This window comes from Melanotaenia boesemani, chromosome 14 (assembly GCF_017639745.1).
Source record: "Melanotaenia boesemani isolate fMelBoe1 chromosome 14, fMelBoe1.pri, whole genome shotgun sequence".
NCBI classification, from domain to species: Eukaryota; Metazoa; Chordata; class Actinopteri; order Atheriniformes; family Melanotaeniidae; genus Melanotaenia; species Melanotaenia boesemani.
This window is the reverse complement of record NC_055695.1, coordinates 18,572,407-18,594,545: the sequence shown is the minus strand read 5'-3', so window position 1 is coordinate 18,594,545 and position 22,139 is coordinate 18,572,407. Positions and strand designations below refer to the sequence as shown.

Sequence of the window (22,139 nt, the reverse complement as noted above, 5' to 3'; positions counted from 1 at the left end):
AAAGGTTTTTTTTTTGTTGTTGTTGTTGTGTTGCTTCCTGAACTTTTTATCATATAGGCATTTATCTGTTCATTGGTTTTTTTTAATGCTCAGGGAGTCCATCTACAAGCACTGGAGAGAAACAGGACGGCAGCATAGCCGGTCTCCCTAAAACCTGCAAAAACACAGAGATAGAGACGTAAGTTTATGTTTTAACACAAGCTGCCAATATGTGTCCTAACAGACATCCTCACAGTTCACACTACTTGTTGGTATGTTTCAAATTTTATCTAAAGGATGAGATTAAAATATTTAATTATAGTTTAGAAATGAAGGATCTGATGGAGGGGCTTCTCATCCCATTATGTACTGGTTGACTAGATAGGTGGAAACACTTCCAGGTGTGAATTAGCCAATCAGAGCTGGAGAGGTGTAACCATTCCTCTCTGCAAAGTGTATTTTGGTGGCTCGCTGCTCTTTCGGATCAGACTGCCCGCCCTGCTCCATCCTGATATAAACACTATATCAACATGATGATATCATCAATCAAGCCGGCGACGCCAGCATGTACACACGTTTCATCACACTTAATGCATTGTGTCCCGTTTGGCTGCTGTACAGTATGTCTGCACATACAGTCTCTGCTGTAATTATGCGTGTGTGTCTGTGTGTGTGTCACTTTCCGTGAGGACCCTGACACCCCCCAATTCACCTCCCGCCTTCTGCCTATGATAAATGAGACAGCCAATGCTGGCAATGTGATTGCTGCTAAATTTCATGCTCAGTGTCCATGTTGGCCAGCGAATAATTTAATCTGTCTTCGATTTATAAATGACTCTCCAGTGTCTGCCCAACTCACGTGCCTTCCCTCTGCCTTCCTGTTACCATGCATGTGTGTGTGTGTGTGTGTGTGTGTGCAGGCTCTCGGAGGACTCGACTCTGACAACACTGGATGCACTTAAAGCTCGGATACGAGATTTGGAGAAACAGCTGTCTAAAGGAGACAGATTTAAATGCCTCATCTGCATGGTGAGTGCGAAGGCAAATTAAATCAATAGAGCAGAAAGAGAGAAGGGAGCGATAACAGCGCAGTAATGCAGAAACTGGTGATATTACTGCGGGGTCCTACACTGTTTTTGGCAATAAATCAATATTATTGGTCGTGGTCTTTGACTGGAATATAAATATGGCATGATATTTAAATGATCTGCTGGTTTAGATTTATATGTGTCCTGCATTTTGATAAAAATATGAAAACTTAAGAAATGGTATTAAAAGATATGGAAGATTAGTTTTGTACTCACGGTGGGATAATCTAACACAAAAATTCAATGAAACAGAAAAGCAATATGAAAACAAAAATTATTTAAACATTAATTAGTGTTGATATAAAAGTTTGTTTCCTCAGGTCCACCACCCGAAACAATCTTTCCGAAGATATTTAATTGATTATGTGTATGTTTGATGAGTTACTAGATCTACAAAACATGAAGCAGTCTCTTTTTAAATAACAGTATAATGGCTTGTTAATTAATAAGGTCTGACAGTTGTCAGAATTTTAAATAATCTATTAAAAGAAAAAAACCCACAAACATTAAAGACTAAACAAACCAGCTGGGCCTTTACAGTTTACAGAGGTTAATAAAGATTTAAAAGTGGTGCATTTTGCTGTATACTTTAGTTTCAGATGGACATCTAGGGGCAGATTTTTGCACTGCAGTTTACTCTTGACCGTCTGCTTCTGTCTGCAGGACACGTACACAACACCGCTCACCTCCATCCAGTGCTGGCATGTTCACTGTGAGGAGTGTTGGCTGCGAACGCTGGTAGACCATCTGACTCTTGCTAATTCACATAAATAAAAACATAAATATCCAAATCGAATCATGGCAGAACCTTGATTATTTTTTTCTTTTCAGGGAGCAAAGAAGTTGTGTCCTCAGTGCAACACCATCACCTCACCTGGAGACCTGAGACGGGTTTATCTGTAACTCAGCTGATCACGTTGGGAGTGGAGGGATTTCTTCTGTTTCAGCCAGTCAGGGGTGGACCTGTGTGCAGCTGGTCTGTCACACACTCCCACCTTCCTCACCCTTCTCCTCAGACGTTCTCGGTTCATCCAGTTTGACAGCGTTTCCCTTAACATCCTCTAACCTCTGACAAGTCTTAGAACAGCAAGCACAACCTTTAACGTGTACGAGATCTGTGTTTCTGTTGCAGCGTCAACTAAGAGCTCAGGCACTGAAAAACTAGAAGAACAAAAATGCTTTGGGAAAATATTTATCTTTTTTTTTTAACCTTTTTGTCTGTTTTATGGAGGAAAAAGTTATTGAATTCAAATGAACCGCAAAGCACATGTACATAGTTTTGTGTATGTATGTATGGAGTGATGTGTGTGTATATGATGTTGACTAACAAAAACGTGGGTGTATTTACTGTACAGTTTGTCTTTGCTTAGATAATTTTTTTTATTTGTTTAGCTGCTTTAGGTTGGAAAAATTAACAGTAATCTCACTTCTGTAAGGATCATTTTGTCTTTGATGCGCTTCTTTGTATTGCACCATTAAATCTACTTTTATCAACATTACTACAATAAATCTGTGTCTAACAGTTGTTTAACATTTTTTTCTTACCTGTTGAATATGTAGATTATGGACATGAACCGAGAGCAAGAATTTTTCTGTCAGTTAGTCTTGTTGACAGGCTTGTTAGGATGACTCTGTGTGATGTATTCGCCCTTTAAGAAGTGGGTCGTGTGAGGATTAGCCAGGCACAACCCATCACAGCTCATCTGGAGGTGAGGGATAGTAAACCCTACTATTCTGAGACTTTATTGCAAGGTTCAAATAAAGTGTGTGAAGAAGTCCCATAAATAAATAAAAAGCATAAACTTTTTTATATCTAGTTGAAAAGGAGGAGAAGTAGAGTATTTGACTCAGTTGTGAGAATGGTTGCATGTGCTACATACATGCTTAAAGCATAAAGCTACATACAACCCTGCACCTAGCTTTCACACCCACAATTCAAGGGACAGCTTGGTGCTTCATCAGCAGGTTCGTGAGGTCTGTACAGGAGAAAATACACCACATCATAATTTGTTTATGAAAATCATCTCATTTAGTACTAGGAAAAACAAGCCAGCATGCACATGTGCGATTGGCTGATGAGCTGAGGTGGGGTTAATTCAGAGTGACAGTCAGCCGCCTTGGTGAATCCGTGTGACACACACATATGTGCAGTTCACACAGTCCATTAAGAAGCCTAGCTGAGGAATCATCTGCTACCGAACGTCTTTCCAACACGCACAACACAGGTACGGTGGGATTTTTCCTTAACTTTGCAAATCAGAAATAAAGCAGAATATTCATTTGTGATGCAATGAAAATGGAAGTATAGAAAATATGGCTGCACTTTAATTGGAAAACTGTTCTTTTGATGCTCTGGACCATAACTGTCAGTAATAACATTTCTAAGCTTGATAGCCATGATACTTACATTTAAATTTTTAGTATGATCTTCATCATATGATTGGATCATTGTTGTGTTAACATAAGAGCAGCTTCTTCTTAAGTGTAAGCAACTTATCTGATTTTCACATTTATTATCCTTATTTTCATCTCTAAATAATCTATAACAATACTGAACGTAGCTCCAGCTGACAGTGTCACCCAAGTTTCATTAGAAGTAGATGTAAAGAAACAAAGTGTCATTATCTAAGCAACAGTATCTAATAGTCCTCCTCACTGAAGAATGAGTCAATATATTGCCTTTTTTTTTACTGGCCCACACTTCTGTCTTATTAAGTAAGTGTGTTAAGTGCTTCGTTGTCCCTGAAACATCATCTTCTCGTCTACACAGCCCGTAAATGGGTCACCTGTCCTAGACCCTGTGGGCCACCTGGCCCAGATCCAATTAATCCTGCTGACTGACCTGTCATGACTTCATTAACAGGCATTCTGAACATTAACCTCAGGGGCCTCCGGCTGTCTAACAAGTCAGCAATTAGAACATCTTTTAATAGTTTAATTAAGGAGAAAATGCTCAGTGTCAACTAATTATTAACGGGGATTAAAACTGCAATAATATAAAAGCAACAGCTTGTATTTAACCCGTTGTATATATATGTGTGTGTGTGTGTGTTGGAATACCTCCCTCAGATAGTATAGTGGATCAAAGGATTAGCCTCACTGGACCACAGGCCAGCTAACAGGATGTTTGTGAGCTCTAACACTGAAGTGGCAATTTATAAGAAGTTACAGATAACACACAGAAACCAAAACAGTGATCATCTGAAACTTACACTAACAGTCTAATTCTCATCTTTTTTTGGTGAAATTCTGAACTCCCTCTGTCCCTTATTATGCCTCAGAACAATGTCAGGACCGAGACCCGTGGTGCTGAGCGGCCCTTCCGGAGCAGGGAAGAGCACTCTGCTGAAGAGGCTGATGAAGGATCATGAGGGAGTCTTTGGATTCAGTGTGTCACGTATGTTTGTGTGCCAACTGGTGATTGGCTTCCATAATATCACCTTGATCTGAGGAGGAACAAGGACACAGTATCTAATTCTGCACAGGCCAGCAGATTTTATGTAACACTAACAGACTTTATCATTCCTGTTGATGTATTTTTGCTTGTCTAGTTTTTAATGACGTAATCCTTTTTCTCAGACACAACAAGAAACCCTCGACCAGGAGAGGAAGATGGCAAAGGTAAAGTAGGTCTGGCATTAGATTTGTTGGTGGTGCGTTTTAGTATCAACACAAGTGAGTGTTTGATGTTTTAGCACCTTTACACTGTGACACACTACACAATAGACCTGGACTTGGATTTGACAACTTTGATTTAAAAAAGTTCATTTTATTAAAGTAGGAAATACACATATTTTTCACCACACTTCCCAGCCTTCCCCACCTGCTCAGTCCAAAATAATGCCACACTTCTTACTCCCAAGTGAACTGCACAAATGGCTTTGTCACCCTGTTTAGCTCCCTTCATATAAAGGGATAAATCTCTTTGTGTGCCTTTTTTGCTCTCTCCATAGGGCTGAACAAGCTCCCCATGCTTCTGGGGGCTACTTTACTGCCCGTAGCAGCCGTCTTTTCCTCAGAAGACTTAGAAACCTCATTTTCGTGTCCAAATGAATCAGAAACCACAGATAAAGGTGATTTCACTGTGATTCCAGATCACAGTTTTTAAGCCTGAGGGATGGGGGTTACTTTCATCATCCTGGCATGCTGTCATTTGATTAACAGAAAAAAGTCATGATGCAAACAAAAAGAAGAGAAAAAAAAAAGAAAGAAATGCAGAAATAAAACCTCAGGAATCAAGATCAGACAGTCTACACTTTGGAGTAAAAAGCTTTTGAAAATAGCCCCCTGTGATGCCTCTGTAGTGATTCCCATTTCCAGTATCCCATAAAAGCTGTTCCTTCCCATTGTGGCCGAATTTCATCCAACCGTTAGAAACTATCAATCGAGATTAAAACATTTAATTGTTTTTCTGTATACAGGCACCATGTGGTCTTTTAAAACACTACTCTCATTTCTAATTAGTTTTCATTAAAAGCTTTTTTTAGTTAAGTCCCAGGTTATTCCTTTTGCTAATTTCTGTAAATTCTCAAATTCCTCCAGTGACAAAAATGAACTCTGCTCATTTTGGGCCATAATGAGGTTTTGAGATTGTTGTGTGAGTGCTGTTCAATATGTTTCTTGCTCTGTTTGTCTTACACCTCGATTTAGTTCAAGCCAGAATCCTTCATGTTGTCATGAAGGATTTATAAGGATTGTAAATGACGGTTTGTGGTAGAAGTAGTAACATGTTTGCTTCTGAAACTCTGCTGTTTTAGATCCCCTCAGGTTTTGATGTTTGGAAGATTTAGGCCTAAAGACTGGGTATGGACAATATAATGTGTTCTGTAATTGTTATACTAATGTTATAATTCATATACAAAAAAAATCTATATTTTTTATTTTTGCACGTGCTTCCCATACAGAAAGTATTCTTTAATGCTGCAAAAGCAGCAAACAGCTTAAAAGGAATTCTGAGGGAGCACGCCATCAGCCATGAAAATGATGTTTAACAGCTCGAAATCTGAGCTGTTAGCATTAGAGTTGGTCTTTGTGCCTCAAACATCTTTAATTTGGCTAAGATCTGTGTGATACTCCCAGTTTATTTAAGAGTAGTAAGTTTTTATTTTATTTTATTTTATTTTTTGACAGTGCTAGATTAATTTCTCGTATTGCATTTTACAGACTACCACTTCACAACGAGAGAAGCCATGCAGGAGGGCATCGACCAAGGAGAGTTCATTGAAAATGCTGAGTTTTCTGGCAACATGTATGGAACAAGGTATGAAAGAAATATGTTAAAAATCATTTTAAAAAGCCCTTTTTTATTATGATTACTGACTACAATTTTATGTCTACTGAAAAATATCCTAAATATTTTTGAATTTAAAAAAGTGGCCCAGTTTCATTTCATTCCAGTGCAAAATTTCATTTAAGCCGTCAATATGTATTTAATTTCATCAGCTTTTTTCTGTAAAATGACAGGAAAACAACATCAATGATGTTAGTAAACTTCATTCAAAAGACATTAAGACTCTGACCTTGGACTTTGTTACAAGGATCTAGCGGATGAATATAATAATCTGGTGACAGATGGAGCTTAAACCCATAAGTCAAAAAGAGCGGCGCATCAGCTTACCACCTCGTGTGTCACGTTTAATCTCTCCTTCTTATTCTGAAGATAACGCTCAGTCACTGAGTCTGAGCAGCTTGGATGAATGCAGCGATCCTCTTACCTCGGTCACTACATGTAAAAAGAAAATATTAAATGATTTGGCATGCAGTACTTTAACATGGCCTCTCTGATCTTTGTTGTATAAAAACTCTCTTTTTAATATTTGATTAATTAATTTATTTTTTAATATAGTAAGGCTGCTGTGGAAGACATGCAAGCCAAGAACCTGATCTGTATCCTTGATGTGGACATCCAGGGGGTGAAGAGGATTAAAGAGACTGACCTGAACCCTATCTACATCTCAATCCAGCCTCCATCCATGGAGATCCTGGTAAACTTTTACATAAAATATCACATTCTGAAAATATATTCCAACACGTCTGTTTAGGGCTTGTATAAATATATAAATTTACTACAATTTGTACTACATTTTTAAAAAATAACCGCCTTGATGATTATTTGCAGGAATTAAATAATTTAATGAAAGATTATTATTATTTTTGAAGTAAAGTGAAGAAGTCTTCGTGTTCTGGTTTCTCTCTTAGGAAAAACGTCTGAGAGACAGACAGACAGAAACAGAGGAGAGTTTACAGAAACGTCTGGAGGCTGCACGCATCGACATGGAGCTCAGTAAGTTTCTCTGCTGCTCTGCTGAAACAAGATTTGACATTAAAGTAGTATTCTTTATTGCGGACTCATGGTCCATAGTAAAAAAAGAAACAACAGACAGACAAACAAATAACATGTACAACATGGGCATAATACGATAAAAGGTTCCTCAATCTTTTAAAAGGCAATTATACCAGTGTCTCCACAGATCAGAGAAATAGCGGATGGCACTGTATTTAATATTTGTCAACAATAGAATAATCATATTTTCTGATGCATTCAATCGACACATAAATTTAAACATTAGGTTCCTTAGAAGGGCTTGTAGAGTGTTCACTCTGTGAGTCACAAACAGTTCGCTAGCACTAGTCCATCTGGGCTTTTTTAACAGAAGCCTCAGGGCATCATTATAGGCAACTTTCAGTCTTTGTAGGCTAGATTTTTTAAAGTTCACCCACAGATGAGCTGTGTATAGTGGGGTACAGTAAGCTCTAAACAAAGTTACTTTCACTCCAACAGAACAAGAGCCAAACCTACGAGACAAAACATTGGCCTGTGCATACAACATTCTGCACTGCCGATACATTAAAAACAATCACTGAAGTGATATTGTCATTTCTAGGTAAAGAGCCTGGAGTGTTTGATATTGTTATAACCAATGATGACTTAGAGACGGCCTATGAGGAGCTGAAAGAAATCCTCAATGAAGTAAGTAAACCCATTACATATACTGGCTTACTTTCCTATTCCAAATATTTTGGACAAGTTTAAGTTTTAACTCCATCTACAGGAAATCAAGAAGGTTCAGGACGCCAAGTAATGAGGAGAAAAAAACCCAGTTTTTCTGCTGCTAGACTGAAGAACAAACACTTGTGACCCCGACCTTAATAACTCCACCAGTGACTAAAAATGGAAATGAAATGGGCTCTCGTCCGGAGAAAAGTTTTTTTCTTTGCTCTCTGCATGGACTGAGCTGCTGTCATGAAGAAACAGACATGAAGGAACCTGGGTTGAAATGTGTTTGCTCTTTGGGGATTTGTGTTGAATTTAGTACATTTAAAAACAAATACCAAGTATAATAAATAGTGCATAACCATATATGTTTGCCAGTCTGCTCAGCTGAAAAAAAAACCAACTGAAGAACTGCCAAATTCAGTGCTGCATTTGGTTTGTCGGTTTTGGCGCTGATCTGCTCTACGTGGAGAGTTGATCAGGCATCAGTCAGTGTTCAGAACATAGTCACACTTTGATTTGTTTTGTTGATGTTTAATAAAGGGGAAATAAATTCATACATAGCTAAATACATAAAAATGTATGCTTATTTATATGCAGGTCTAAGATTCTGTATTTTATCTGCACATCAAAGATGTCGTCTAAGAGAAAATCATTATTGTGTTATATGTATGTGGGTTTGTACACAAATAAAGAATAAAAAATGACAAGGATTAAAATTTTTGTCTCATTTAAAACATTTTTTATTCGCTAATTCGTTCAAATTGTGCCTGACCCAGTAGAACTTAGGCACATCAAAGAAAACCTCCACATTTAGTAAGTTTACCATTTATACATTGCAATCATAGGGCAATCATATAAGGTTTTAAATAAAACATTACAGTATATTTCTGTGGCTGGCAGAAAAACAAATCAATCGGACACCGTAGCAGAGGAGCAAGGCAATTTTATCTTCTGCAAAGTCACAACTTAACAACTCATGCTACACTGTGCATTTGTTACCAAGACATAGCTTTATCCCTGATGTGTTTCCATATAAACCAAAGCATTAAAGCATGCACCACACACACTCTACTGTATAGGTATACACACTCATTAAGACGCATCACAAGTTTAAAATCATGTTAAATCAGGGTGATTTTATAAAGCTGGCTCCGGATCAGCAGAAGAAGAGCCACACAGGAAGAAGATAAAGAGGAAATTAAAATATGATGTTGCAGGGTTTTTAGGGTTTTTTTTATTTATTTTGTCATTTTTGCAACAAAATTCACTGGAAGAAGGGACCCGGAAGCTTTGTGCACACTTGATCTCGTTTCTCCTCCTTCTGTGTGAGGTAAGCCTTGAGCTTGTCTGTGGAGAAACACACTTTGGAGTGTCGGGCTTTGTGTGGGGTACGATGAGCACGCAACCACGGGTTCTGGAGACATTCTGCTGCAGTAGGTCTCCCCCTATGAAGTTGATATATTGTTAAATTGTTAAATCACATCACAATATTGTTGAATCCTCCTGTTTCACCAATGCAACTTTCACCAATAATCTTATAACAATTTGCCTGAAAAAATGAAAATTCTGTGTTTTACAATAATCTCTTGCATTGAGAGAGACTCACCAGGATTTATTATTCAAGCTGCTCTTCATAAAGTTTAAGGCTCCCTCGGAAAGACCAGGGTAACAGCAACCAAACTGGATCTTCCCTTTCTTGATGTTTCTGTCTTGCTCCCAGCTGAGGTCTGCATGAAATGGGCTGTCTGCACTCAGCCTAATGATCCAAGACAAATAAATATGTTACTTATATTTCAGAGGGACAGAGGATGTAGTTTGTATCGCTGTAAACATTTCTTCATTTGACAGCTTCAACTACTTATAACTTTCATAAACTAATAAATAAATAAATAAATAAATAACCCTGCACTCAAATCATGAAGATCTAATTTTGTGTCTCTGTGCTTACATGATGAACGACAGGACTCCGATAGCCCAGATGTCAGTCTCAGGGCCCACCCCCTGACCTTCTAGGATTTCTGGGGCTTTAGGAAGGACTATATAAACTTCAAAACAGATATAAACAGGACATCATCTTTAAAAAGTTATCACCAATGTTTAATTCGCTATAGAAGCAAAATGGCTCAATTTAGGCATAGAAAGCAAAACATATTCAAAAATGGACTTGGGTTTGTTAAGGTATGGTAGCTAGGATCAGCTGAGCTGGATGAAGTTAGGCTGAGTTATTTCCATCCATCAATCCATCTTCCTTTAAAGAAAGTGTACCTTTGCTGCAGCAGTCTGTTGGAAGGCCATGACAGTCAAAGTTTTAGTTTATTAGAGGAATCTATGACTATCCAAGCATGTAAAAAACCTCACACAATTTAGCAAATAAAAAAGACGCGGTTACCTTTACTGTCTGAGAGGCCATGGATGTGCTCAATATTGAGAGGCTGGCCGGGTATAAAGGGCTGAGCCGAGCCGAAGTCAACTATCTTCAGGTGGTTGCAATCATCCACCAGCATGTTGTCAGACTTCAGGTCCAGGTGGATGACTCGGCGGCTGTGAAGATGGTCTACTGCACTGAGGATTTGAACCAGCAACTCTGCAACGTGAGTCTCTGCATACAGCTCCCTGAGAGGGCAAAACAAAAGCATCTTTCAAACCGAGCAACAGGTCTGCAACTCAGTTTAAATAAACACAAGAGTAATTTACTACCAATTGATCAAACCTCAATTTTTATTTCAATCCTTGTTTACCTTGCAGCCAGACTGTAGAGCAGCTCCTTGCCAGGACACAACTCTTCCACTAACACCATGTAGCTGGGGGTGATAAAAGCAGCGTGCAGCTGAACCAGGTGAGGGTGATGAAGCCTCCTCAGCAGCTGGTACTCACGCACAACCAACTGTCTCTGCTCGGCCTGGTAAGGGGTGATCTTAGCTGCAAACACCTGGCTGGTTTCAATATTTCTACACATAGTTACTATGCTGAATCGACCCCTGAGAGATATAAAAACAGAGGGTAAGAGAGGATGGCCTTAATTCTTCTAATTAGACTAAATTTGTCCACAATCATCAGAACAATGTTGCGGCTAGTAACAGGACAGTTTTGCTCAACAAGTTCAGCTACCTGTTTATCTCAGAGAGGAAGCTGAAGCTCCTGCTTGTTGTTTGACATTCTGATCTAGTGATCTTTGACCCAAGCAACTCAGTCTGAATGAGAGGAATGTGGATCTCTGTGAAACGACAAAAAGCAGGTGACAACGCAGCTACCCTCATGTTGTATTGTTTATACACTGCTCACTGTAGCTAAGGAGTATGTTAAGCACAATAAACCACTGAAGCAAATTCATAACGTAAAAACAGAACAGCATTTTTCTCACCTTCAGGATGGGTAGCCATGACAACTGGAGATGAAGCCTCACTGAAAGGTCCTGCTCCAGCCTTTGTGATGCAGCCCACCCTGAACACATAAGAAGCTCCTCTGGGTAAGTCCTTCACCACGTAGCAGCTGTCCTTCACCTCATCTGACAGCACTGTCCACTCCCCACCTGAAGAGACACAGGTGATGCATCTACTGAACAATTTTATGGCTGAATCATTTTCTTTTGTTTGTTTTTTAATATTTAAAAAATTCTTATACCACACAAAATCACAAAAAAATATCAGTCAAAAAATATCGCCACAGCAGAATCGTTCCAAACAACTTTTAACAAGACCTACAAGATTACTTCAGGACTATAAATTTGTGTCTAATGACATGCTTTTTTTAATATTTTTGACAAAAATCAAATGCATGTTTATTCATTTCATATAAAATAAATTAAAAAAAATAAATAAAAGAAAATAAAAGGAAATCTGTTGTCATTATGAAAAAATTTACTATTTCCTTTTCCATTTTATTAAGTAATAAATTAAATTAATGAACTTGACTGTTAAAAAAGTTGAACACGAAATAAAATAAAATAAAATAAAATCTTTCATGTAGCCATACCATCTGAGTGAACCCACCGTCTGTACAATACTGTACACAGTAAGTGATGGGGTCACTGGACTGAACAGGCCTCCACACCAGCAGGACTCCACCCCCATCTAACTGCAACACTTCAGCCTTGGTGGGACGGACTGGCAGTTTTGGATATTAAGAAAAAGTTCAACACAGATGTACTCTAAAATGTTAAAGTGTTGTGGAATATAATCATGGAGTGTATGTCTTAGCTACCTTTTGTCTTTTTAAATGCGGGTATTTTGAAAGATGGTAAAAGTTTGGAGCTTCTCTTTTGGGGACTCTCAAGACCAGTGTTATGCTCCCTCTTGGGTGGGATCAGAGCCGATCCTTTCACTATTGGCCCTGGTATAAAAAAACGATAACAACATGGAACAACTTATGTCAATCATGATCATACAGCATCCCAGACTTGAGACAAGAAATGTATCAGGAACATCATTCCTACTTAGAATAAGATACAAGCAAAAGGCTCAGTAATAACTGACCTTTGTTCACGTCTTCTTTACTGGAAGACCTGGAAAACAGTTTAGTTATACTGGAAGCTGAAGCTCTCATCTTCTTACGCAGAGACATAGTGGGTGTATCAGGCTTCATGATCTGTCCCAGTGTGGGTCCTAACTCTGTTTCCTCCAGCTGAGAATATGAATGGCCAGTCCAGGACTGCCTGCGAAAAATCTTTAGAAGTCCTAGTTTAGGTGACTTTCCTGTAGGAGGCCGGGCTTCAAGGGCTGGGGCAGATGCATGCCTCTGGAGGCCAGAGCCTTCTTTCCTGTCTTTGGCCCTGGGTGGCCTCTCAGGAGCCTGTAGGGATGTGAGGCTAGGACTGGGACTGGGCATTAAGGGAGTCCCAGGCTGACCTCTGCTGTGTGTGGATAGATTGGGATTAGAACGTGTGCGATTACGAGGTGGAGGCTGTGGAAATGAGTTTCTGGTTTTTACTTCTTGAAAAAAGCATGGGGATGGTGAAATCAGGGGCTCTCCCTGATCATCATATCCATCACTCTCTCCTGATTTGTATCTTCCTCTGAGATGACCATGACTTAGCTCCTCATAAGAACCCAGCCTACTTGATGAATCAGAGCCACCATGCTCCAAAATTAAAGATTCAGTCAAAGATCCTTGGGAACTGACAAAAGTATCTCTTTCTGTCTCCTCCTGATCCAACCTGGTCTTCATTTTGCCTCCAGCAAAGAAATCTGAGGGAAGAGATGGTCCAGTACATGTGAGAGTCCCTTGTACCGGTGTGACAGAGCCTTTTCTTCTTGTGGTCCGCTGAGAGCTTGCCAGTGATTTTCTTTCTGCCACCTCATCATCTGTGAAGTCCTCCTTCATACTCTGAGAGCCATCTTCCTTCCTTGTCGTTGTACGCGTGGGTGAGCTGGGAGATCGACGAGAATACTCATCTAGAGACCTGCTCCTTCTGTGAGGGGGTAGTGAACAGGACTTTTGCATACTGGGCTGAATGGATCCCCGTCTCTGACCACGGCCGATTTCAGTTTCATCCTCAACATATTCAATAAGAGGTTCATTGAGACGCCCTGAGAAACTTCTTCGGAGGGGCTTGCGGCCTCTCTCCTGCTTTTTGGCCTGGAATTTGTCCCGTAGAGTCATATGTCGGGCAGACATAGGAGAAAGTTGATGAGAAGTGTTATAGAAGGTGCTTCGGATAACACTGCCTCGAGGGATACGGCCTCCATCACTCCCTGAACCCTCATCCCCATCAGAAATGTAGAGAGACAGATTGCTGTCTTTGTGGAGGCGACGCTCCCACTGAGGCGTCATTTGATCTGTTGTTGTTGATGATGCAAGTGACTGCCTGCTCAAACTCCGCTCTATTACACTCCTCCTCTCCACCATCTCCCCATCCTCTTCCTCCCCTAATGTCCCATCCTCATCCTCCTCTTCATCCAGGTGGTGTTTGGCAAAAGGCTCAGGGATCTGTGCCCTCTCCATTAAGGGATCATATTCTTCCTCTGTTTCCTCCTCCTCCTCGGTCTGGCTGCACTGTTGGAAAAAGTCCCAGGAGTCGGCTTCATCGTACTCAGAGGAGGAGCCACTGCTCGGGGAGGTGCTGCTGTGCTCTTGGGGCTCCCGGGGCACAGTCACTGAAGCCTCCCTGAGAGGAGCATCTAGCAGCTCAGGAATGGACCTCAATGTGAGCACTGAACCAACGGAAGTCAAAGAACGCTGAGGAAACAGATGAAAAAACAGAAGTCATTTTTTGGCAAAATGTTCTTTTAGAGAAATCAAAAACTAAATTCTAAGTTTTTTTCACATGAGAAACCAGATAATACGTCAATTTTACTCCAGAAACATAATGATGCAGCACGTGACACAACTCACCTGCCATTTCCTTTTAGACATGAAGACTTTTAAACTCTTTGTGTTGATCTCATCAGTATCTTCACCTGCATGTTCATCCTGTCACAATAGTCAAAAAGCATTTTCCCGTAAGTTGAATAAGCTTTAAAAAAAAAAAAAAAAGTACTTTGCCATTTATCTCACCTGGAACCACTCATGGCTTAAACACTCAAAAGCAGATGGCCGCTTCCTGTACAGTAAAATTAAGAAATATTAGAAATGTACACAGTCCCACTTGTAACCAGGTGTATGATTGTGAATGAGAAAAAAGTGTCTACGAAAAACAACAAAATGGGAGCAAACACTCTTTTGCTTTTCACCCTATTATTGTTATTTCTTTTGCATTTAATGTTAAGGCTCCTATGAAATTTCATTTTTATTTGATTGTGAAACCAGAATAAGTCACAAATGCAAGTTTTGTTATATTTAGACAGACAGTTGTTTAGACTCTGGAAGTGTGTAACGAGCTAAGCAAAAATTAAATTGCTTCTTTACTCTGGATCTGGCTGAAGGACCATATGGAGAAAATTTATAGCGTCAGGGCTCCTGCACATGACGTCTGGTGCATCCCAGTTTAGAGTCCCCTCCCCAACCCTCAGCAACGTTGCACGGTCAGTCTCGCCCATAAAAGGACATCGACACACCAGGCTGTTGAAATAAGATCAAGAACGATGTATTCAAAAGCAGAAAGCCAAAAGACATGCTTAATTCAATGCATATTAAAGATTCTGAGGGTATTTTGAAAGAACGGTATTGACACATACCAGAGGTAAGTAATGACGCCCACAGCCCTGATGAAGAAAATAAGAAATGGTCATTTAATGTTACTGTTTTAATGTTTAAAATTACAAATTTTAGTTTACATTTAGATAAAAACAAACAGGAAACTTTTGCGGGTTTAATCTCAGATTAGCAGTTAAACCCACCAAATATCAGTGGCCACAGTGACGGGTTCTTGATGAACGATCTCAGGTGCAACAAACTCAGGTGTACCAAGCACACTATACTGGTGTCGCGATGTGTCTATTTCCTGGCAGAAGCCAAAGTCACAGATCTTGATCTCATCTCTTGGAGGATACACCATTAAAATATTATCAGGCTAAAAGGAGGAGAAATGTAAACATAGAGATAAGAATTACATGAAAAGTAATGCAAATCCCAACTGTGAATTACTAACTGGAAATCTCACTTTAATGTCCAGGTGCAGGATGTTCATGCTGTGAATATGACCAACCCCTTCAAGAATTTGTTGGATATATGACTGAACCTGAGAGAAAATATAATATTTGGTCAAATTTGTTCATCCTATCTGCAAACATTGATTATAAATGTACATTTGTACCTCTTTTTCTGAGACAGAGCCTCTCAGTAATAAATGGTCCACAAGTCCATGAGAGCAGCACCTGGACACAATGTTAAGGAACCTGCAGGATGGATGTGTGTGTGCATGAGAAGAAAACAGGTCAATGCATAAAGGGAAGGATACATTTCTGTGATAAGCACCAGTGTCCGTCTGGTACAGAAGAAGTCCAGCAGACAGGCCACCCTAGGGTGAGCCAGGCGGGAGAGCAAGTCTCTTTCCTGGAAGGCCCTGGTCCGAGTGCTACTTCGGAGAGGCAAAAACTTGGCAGCAAAAACTTCCCCTGTCCTTCTGTGGATGACACGCTTTACCACCCCAAAAGTTCCCCTTAAACATAGAAAGATTTTTTTTAGTGATATATTTGGAGATACGACAGGCAGCTTGGACATCAAAATTAAGATAAAATTTACCTTCCAATTTCCTCATGGATATCATAGACAGAAAATAACTTCCTTCTCTTCCCCAGCTCCACCTCTTTCTCCTGAGACTCAATTGGAACTACAGAAAAAAATAATCTCTTGTAACAAAAGCAGGAATGAAGTAACACTGGTAGAAATCTTTACAATTCTAACACAAAAATATGTTTGTATCTTGCCTGACACCCAGGCTACTATGCGCATTAGCCCTAGCAGAGGTTTGGTGCATTTAATTAAAATAATGACACAGAACAGCACTGAGGATGTCTCACCTTCTTCAACTGTAAGCTGAGCTTCACACGATGTGTGACCAGAGTCATTGTAGGCAAAGCAGGTGTATATGCCACTGTCCTCACCCTCGGGGCACACTATGGTCACAGAGAAGCGAGCACCATGCTGAACAATCTTCAAATTCTCATTAGCTGCAAGCGCCTCTCCATCCTTTAATCACATATGAAGAGCAAACATTCAATTGATCACACTGAAAATTTGAAGAAGTTTTAGAAGAGACAAAGAAACAGACTATTTGACACTTTTTCAGAAAGGGAATAAACTAAAGAGAAACTATCAATAAATAAAAACAGTACCCTGAAGGGAAGAATAGAGCTACATAACTACAAAGCTGGAAATTCCACTTTCTTTGCAACCAATTTAATTTGAAATCCCTCATCTAGAGTGCCCCCACCTTGTACCACTGTATCTTAGGAGTAGGTCTTCCTGTTATAATGGCTGTAAATGTTGCGGGTTGGCCTGGTTCAACACACATGTCCTCTGTGGGGACTTGGATGGATGGAGGAGCTGAGGAGAAAATTAGATAATTTAGTCATACAAGCTTTGACAGTATTCTTAGTTTTACAGTTGTTCTGTAATACCATCTGTAATTTCCTGCATTGGTTCTGAGATGAAGATCTCCTCTTCTTCCTCTTGGTAACACGGAGGCTGCCTTACCACATGATCGGATGCAGAGGTGGGAACATCCTCTTCAGCACTTGGAGATAAGGTAGAGGAAAAGGTCATTAAACAAAATAAAAACTGGAAAGAAAACATTTACCTTTTTAGAATACACAAATTATCTAGGATATGATGAACAATTAATCCACAACTGCTGCCATTTTAATACAAGGGCTTAGTGGACTTCATGCCCCAGGGTCTAGCAACATAACGCCCAAGAGATGTGGAAAAATAAATAATCTGGGTAAATAAAACTTACATGGAGAAAATAATCTCCAAATCAGAGTTCACGGTATTACATAATGATTCATTATTCCCGACATGAAAAGTATAATGGTGGTGAAATAATGGTGCAGGGGATTATTTCCTTCAGCAGATTAATTGCACATGGAAATCTCAATCATTTTGAAAACTTACTGCAATCATACAAGTTTGCTCTTGAGAAGGGCTGTCTGTTAAATCAAAATCATTTCAAGTGATGACCTCACTATATAATCCTATTTGTGGTATTCATGGTTTTGAAGTCCTCTCTATTACTAAACCGATAGTAACTATAAAGACAAATCCTGTCATTTGTGTGTGAACTCACTGATCAATTCTGAATCATCTTAGTCTTAAGTAGAATCAAAATGACCACCTAATAATCACCCAGATCTTTCCTTACTCTTTACTAAGGGTAGTACCAGAAGTACCAGAAACTTACGAATCTCAACTATCTTTTAAGGTAAGATTGAAACACTCCTTCACTCAGATAGCTACAGCAAAAAAACAGAACAGGTTCGAACCTCCCACCTAGCCAAGATTCAAACCAGCGACCTTCTTGCTGTGAGGCTGCAGTGCTAACCACCACACCACCATGCATTATTATTATTATTATTATTATTTGATAGGTACAAAAAAACTGAATAAATTCTAAAAATTGCGTGAAATGGTTGTTTTTTTGTTTGCTCTATACATAATTTGGGCTTTTTAATTTGGTCAACCATTTCCTTAAATTCTAGTATTCTTGATTTAATAAAGAATATATTTGACTGTTTTGCGTAAGTGGTTATGTGTACTTAAAAGTAAAGGAAGGATGGTAAGTATAAATAGGTTTTATGTTAAATAACTTACTGTTCAGAGTAATCTGGAGGGAAAATCATCTTGGCAATAGAGGTGGGACTGAAATCAGTCTGTAACCATTTCTTGACAAAAGCAGTGGACCAGCCCTCAGAGTCAGCATCTACAGAAGTCAAAACACCTCTTAGCCAAAATTTTACTACTCAAAGTAAGTTTCTGATTTAAAATATTAGCAAAAATATGTACTGAAGTTGAGAGGTAAAATTTTTGAAAAGCACATTACCTTACGGTCCGGAGACAGTAATAATGTACCGTCTTACCTTGCAGCTTCAGGGTTTTACCCCACTAACCCACCACATCAATAGGACATGGGCATATGCCCACTCCTGCATAGGCAGAAATGGAACACTTGTCCAGCACATGACCATCTTGTAGGAGTGGAGAGTTAGCTGGGCATGCTTTGGCGAGAGGAGAAAGGGGAATGTTGAGTGGTTATTTGTTATCATGACTTAGATGACTTACATGGAACGGTCCATGTGAAGAACCCCCTGCTTTAGGACGAGTAGAGGGGAGATGGAAGAACATGTAGGTTATGGACAATGGAAAGACAAACATGGACTCAAAAATCCAGGAAAAAATATAAAAGGATAAACTTCATTGAATTTGGTTCAATCTTATTAAACAGCTTATAAGTACAAAATAGTAACATTTACTTTCTGTCTTTATATTTATTCAGTATTGCTGTAATTCCTCCATGGTGTAAAATTTGAGTGGCTTGTGGTGATGTCTACAATAAAAAAAATGAGTGTAATGGAAACACAGTATATAGTCTGTTATGATCCATGCTCTGTGAAAAGTGGAAACACAATGAATAACACAAAACCATTCTGCAAAATACATGTATCAATATCTTTTCACTGGAAAGGAGGCTGGGAAGTAAAGTATGATGTATATGCTAAATGACAGTCACTAGATCCCACTCATTATGGTACACAGCACAGTAAATTGAAGTTTCTGTCACATGACTACCATGTGACTGTTCTAACTCTTCAGGAGTGCATTACATGCAAAATTTAATTACACACACCAGTAATTAGAACAGATGGCGTGCAAGATAATTAAGATTTAAGATAATACTCAAAAAAAAAATTGGTGACTTGAGGGTATGAGATGAGAGATTGGTAGCAAAGCTTGGGTTTAGATCTGCTGAAGATTCCAAAAATCTTCTAACATAATTATGTAACCAGGGACACTTGCAAGAATTAAACATTTGTTATTATTTATCAGTTTTTGATATAAACTGTTGAGCTGAAATGGCAGTATTAGAAATGGGATAATGACACATAACATACATAGGAGTATTTTTATGTCATGCACTACACCAGATAATATAGTTAATTGTTAACAGGTAACAACATTTGCCTCACTATGCCTTCACTTTAGGCACTAAGCTAAAAACTGCAACCCATACCATAATCAGTGGAAGTCTAGTAGTATGATAGTTGGAGCTACTTATGATGTGAGCGTGTGTAAAATGAATAAAAAATGGATAAAAGGAAATGTACTGTAAGTATGTGAGAAATCTGAAAATGGTGTGAACTTGCAAGAATGGATGGATGACAGTGTTTGAGATGAAAAACTGGTCTAAATTGTGGCAGTTTGTTTCAAAGTAAAAGAGATGTGACATGATGTGATGCAAAAAAGGTGGTAGGATCAGAAGGAAACTGGACAATGGCATGTGCTTTAGCCCTTCTCAAACAGCTGGCCAAGTAAAAGTGTGGACCACATGTGTGAAAACCCAACAATGGGTTTCCAGCCTATGTGGAGGACGCTTACATCAGCAGCCCTGACGGTCCTACCTTTAGCAGGTAAGTCCTGCGGCTGGTCATTCTCATTGTCAGTTGGCGGGACAAAGGCAGGACACATACCTGCTTTGCATTTGACGCAGCCAAGTTCATTCCAAAGCTAAACAAAACAAAATGTTTGTCATTTGTGACACAAGTGATGCTTGCTATCTTGAGAACTTGGAGATGAACGGACATGAGTTTGATACCTCACACTCATACTGCCCAATATCTGTCTCTGTTGCCCTGATGACTGTCAGAGACAGGATTCCACTGCGAGCATCATTTACAATCAAATATTTAAGGTGGTCAGTTAACTCTCTACCATCCTTCAACCATCTGCAAAGCCAAAGAGGGATGTTTTTAGCAAACACGTTGATGGACAATAAATATTAAAACAAATCTGCAGCTTTATCCTGTGCTGTAGTTACATCGTCTCTGCCGAACCTGATTCGTGGTAAAGGTGTGGTAAGTGTGGAGCAAGAGAACTGGATATCCTCTCCTTCTATCAAACAAGCACTCTCCAGTCGACTCACAAACCGGGGTGCAGCTAGAAGAAGAGAAGAAGTGCATGTGAAAAGTGTCAGGTGTTCCCCGTGTACTTGGAAAACGGTCTATTGTGGCCGATGTATTAACAGTAATACTGTTGAAGTATTAAGTCAGTAGTTGTAGCAGTAACAAACAGTTTTGGTTGTAGCATTGTGCAATGTGCATCATATCACTCAAACTCACCCTGCACCACCACCTTAGCCAGAGTGCCGGCACTGCCCATGGAGCTGGTAGCGTAGCAGGCATACTGTCCAGAGTCCTCAGCAGTGAGACTGTCCAGGATGAGACTGCACATTCCCGAACGGTCTGCTGTAATGATGTGACGCGGGTCATCCTCCAAAGGAAGACCATCTAAGATATAGTGATCAGAATTTTACTGTGAAGCCATCACTTTACCCAATTCATTCAATGCATGTTTGGAAATATGGAATTCCTCAGAAAGGTTGACCAAATAACTAGAAACCACTTTACAAATCATATCTGGGATGTAAAATACAAAACTGTGTTGTTTGTTTGCTAATGTCTCTCTGTAATGGTAATTACTTTTTCTTTTTGTCTGTAAAATGTACAGAATACATTTGCATATACTTTTGCATAATTTGTTTTTTATAATTAATTACAGACTTTCTAACCTTTTATCCAGCTGATAACTGGTTTTGGCAATCCAGAGACTTTGCAGGTCAGTTTGATCGTCTGCCCAATCATTGTTGTAAAATCACACAACTGTGTTTCAAAGACAGGAGGGCCTGTAAAAACACAAGAATCATCAAGCAAATACCTGATAATAATGGGTATATCAACTCAGTACAACTGTGAATCTTAATAAGTTCAAGCTAATAAAGCATTCTTTTAATCCATACAACACAAGTGAGTGGAAAACTTTAGTGTTGAATGTTGTTCTGAAGCTCTTTTGTGTCTTTTAAGGGTTAAGATCCATTCTCTCATCCTGGATCAAAGATAAGACTTACTGTTGGTGAGCTGGCTGGAGCGTTGCTGCAGCTCCTTCAGGTCTTTCAGCCAGGAGAGTTTCACAAGTGTGGAATGACTCTGGAGTGTATATCTACGAATGGATCCCCTGTGTTCATGCCACAACCCCCAAGACCTTTCCTCTCCACCCAAAGTCTCCTTTATTTCCACATCATTCAGCTGCATTGATTACAAGAAAGATAAAAGCACCTGAAGTCATCTAGAGAATTTGTTTTGCTTCAACTACTTTACTTTCATTTGGAACACAGCACCAGAGAGAGTTTAGATCTTACCTTCATTTTGTTCTTAAAGATGTATGTGTCCCGGTTCATGCTGGTGTCTTTTTTCACTTTACACAAAACAATACAGTCCCTGAAGAGAAAAACTTGTCTCTGATGCCCTCTAGAGGCAGTTTTTATTTCTGGAGATTCCTCCCACACTGTAAAAACACCCTAAAATAGAAGCAGGTGAATCAGATTCACCAAATATAACAACCAGACTTGCTCAGTATTTGGGAAAGTATCCAAAACTTTGAGCGATATTATCATGACAGCATTATGAACCAAGTTTACAGTGGAATTA

General features: G+C 39.4%; 3 protein-coding genes across 6 annotated transcripts in view; 2 read left to right on the top strand and 1 right to left on the bottom strand.

The window, feature by feature from the left end:
- Positions 1 to 2,534, top strand: part of rnf220b (ring finger protein 220b) — a 28,562-nt gene extending 26,028 nt beyond the window's left edge. For all 3 annotated transcript variants that reach the window (XM_042006529.1, XM_042006530.1, XM_042006528.1), the window contains exons 13-16: positions 94 to 178; positions 900 to 1,008; positions 1,731 to 1,805; positions 1,899 to 2,534. In XM_042006529.1, the coding sequence (XP_041862463.1) occupies positions 94 to 178; positions 900 to 1,008; positions 1,731 to 1,805; positions 1,899 to 1,970 (341 nt within the window). In that variant the 3' untranslated portion in view covers positions 1,971 to 2,534. The remainder of the gene's footprint in view (positions 1 to 93; positions 179 to 899; positions 1,009 to 1,730; positions 1,806 to 1,898) is intronic.
- Positions 2,535 to 3,217: 683 nt separating this feature from the next.
- On the top strand, positions 3,218 to 8,798 carry guk1b (guanylate kinase 1b). Of its 2 annotated transcripts, XM_042006975.1 has the most exons (9): positions 3,218 to 3,292; positions 4,349 to 4,464; positions 4,647 to 4,688; positions 5,021 to 5,140; positions 6,231 to 6,327; positions 6,913 to 7,051; positions 7,266 to 7,350; positions 7,952 to 8,037; positions 8,120 to 8,798. In XM_042006975.1, the coding sequence occupies exons 2-9, from the start codon at positions 4,353 to 4,355 to the stop codon at positions 8,147 to 8,149; spliced, it is 711 nt and encodes a 236-aa protein (XP_041862909.1). In that variant the 5' UTR covers positions 3,218 to 3,292; positions 4,349 to 4,352; the 3' UTR covers positions 8,150 to 8,798. The 2 variants fall into 2 exon arrangements, with proteins under 2 accessions (XP_041862909.1, XP_041862910.1); XM_042006976.1 differs by lacking the exon at positions 5,021 to 5,140.
- A 482-nt stretch (positions 8,799 to 9,280) lies between these two features.
- The window catches only part of obscna (obscurin, cytoskeletal calmodulin and titin-interacting RhoGEF a), a 36,921-nt gene continuing 24,062 nt past the window's right edge, over positions 9,281 to 22,139 (bottom strand). The window contains exons 42-72 of the mRNA XM_042006272.1: positions 21,851 to 22,009; positions 21,560 to 21,737; positions 21,224 to 21,337; positions 20,775 to 20,942; positions 20,490 to 20,592; positions 20,252 to 20,381; positions 20,058 to 20,163; positions 18,253 to 18,361; positions 17,061 to 17,176; positions 16,874 to 16,986; positions 16,461 to 16,629; positions 16,183 to 16,270; positions 15,899 to 16,099; positions 15,755 to 15,815; positions 15,602 to 15,679; positions 15,339 to 15,511; positions 15,177 to 15,203; positions 14,908 to 15,060; positions 14,557 to 14,602; positions 14,395 to 14,472; positions 12,536 to 14,238; positions 12,265 to 12,395; positions 12,054 to 12,167; positions 11,426 to 11,593; positions 11,173 to 11,278; positions 10,803 to 11,042; positions 10,454 to 10,677; positions 10,330 to 10,344; positions 10,013 to 10,109; positions 9,671 to 9,820; positions 9,281 to 9,509 (exon numbers count right to left, since the gene is read on the bottom strand). Of these exons, the coding sequence (XP_041862206.1) occupies positions 9,329 to 9,509; positions 9,671 to 9,820; positions 10,013 to 10,109; positions 10,330 to 10,344; positions 10,454 to 10,677; positions 10,803 to 11,042; positions 11,173 to 11,278; positions 11,426 to 11,593; positions 12,054 to 12,167; positions 12,265 to 12,395; positions 12,536 to 14,238; positions 14,395 to 14,472; positions 14,557 to 14,602; positions 14,908 to 15,060; positions 15,177 to 15,203; positions 15,339 to 15,511; positions 15,602 to 15,679; positions 15,755 to 15,815; positions 15,899 to 16,099; positions 16,183 to 16,270; positions 16,461 to 16,629; positions 16,874 to 16,986; positions 17,061 to 17,176; positions 18,253 to 18,361; positions 20,058 to 20,163; positions 20,252 to 20,381; positions 20,490 to 20,592; positions 20,775 to 20,942; positions 21,224 to 21,337; positions 21,560 to 21,737; positions 21,851 to 22,009 (5,499 nt within the window). The 3' untranslated portion in view covers positions 9,281 to 9,328. The remainder of the gene's footprint in view (positions 9,510 to 9,670; positions 9,821 to 10,012; positions 10,110 to 10,329; positions 10,345 to 10,453; positions 10,678 to 10,802; positions 11,043 to 11,172; positions 11,279 to 11,425; positions 11,594 to 12,053; positions 12,168 to 12,264; positions 12,396 to 12,535; positions 14,239 to 14,394; positions 14,473 to 14,556; positions 14,603 to 14,907; positions 15,061 to 15,176; positions 15,204 to 15,338; positions 15,512 to 15,601; positions 15,680 to 15,754; positions 15,816 to 15,898; positions 16,100 to 16,182; positions 16,271 to 16,460; positions 16,630 to 16,873; positions 16,987 to 17,060; positions 17,177 to 18,252; positions 18,362 to 20,057; positions 20,164 to 20,251; positions 20,382 to 20,489; positions 20,593 to 20,774; positions 20,943 to 21,223; positions 21,338 to 21,559; positions 21,738 to 21,850; positions 22,010 to 22,139) is intronic.

Bases quoted from the DNA above. Each gene is read 5' to 3' on its own strand.
- guk1b (XM_042006975.1), top strand. From the start codon at position 4,353: ATGTCAGGACCGAGACCCGTGGTGCTGAGCGGCCCTTCCGGAGCAGGG. The intron at 7,052-7,265 runs GTAAACTTTTAC...TTTCTCTCTTAG, and splicing joins CTCCATCCATGGAGATCCTG to GAAAAACGTCTGAGAGACAG. The intron at 7,351-7,951 runs GTAAGTTTCTCT...TGTCATTTCTAG, and splicing joins ACGCATCGACATGGAGCTCA to GTAAAGAGCCTGGAGTGTTT.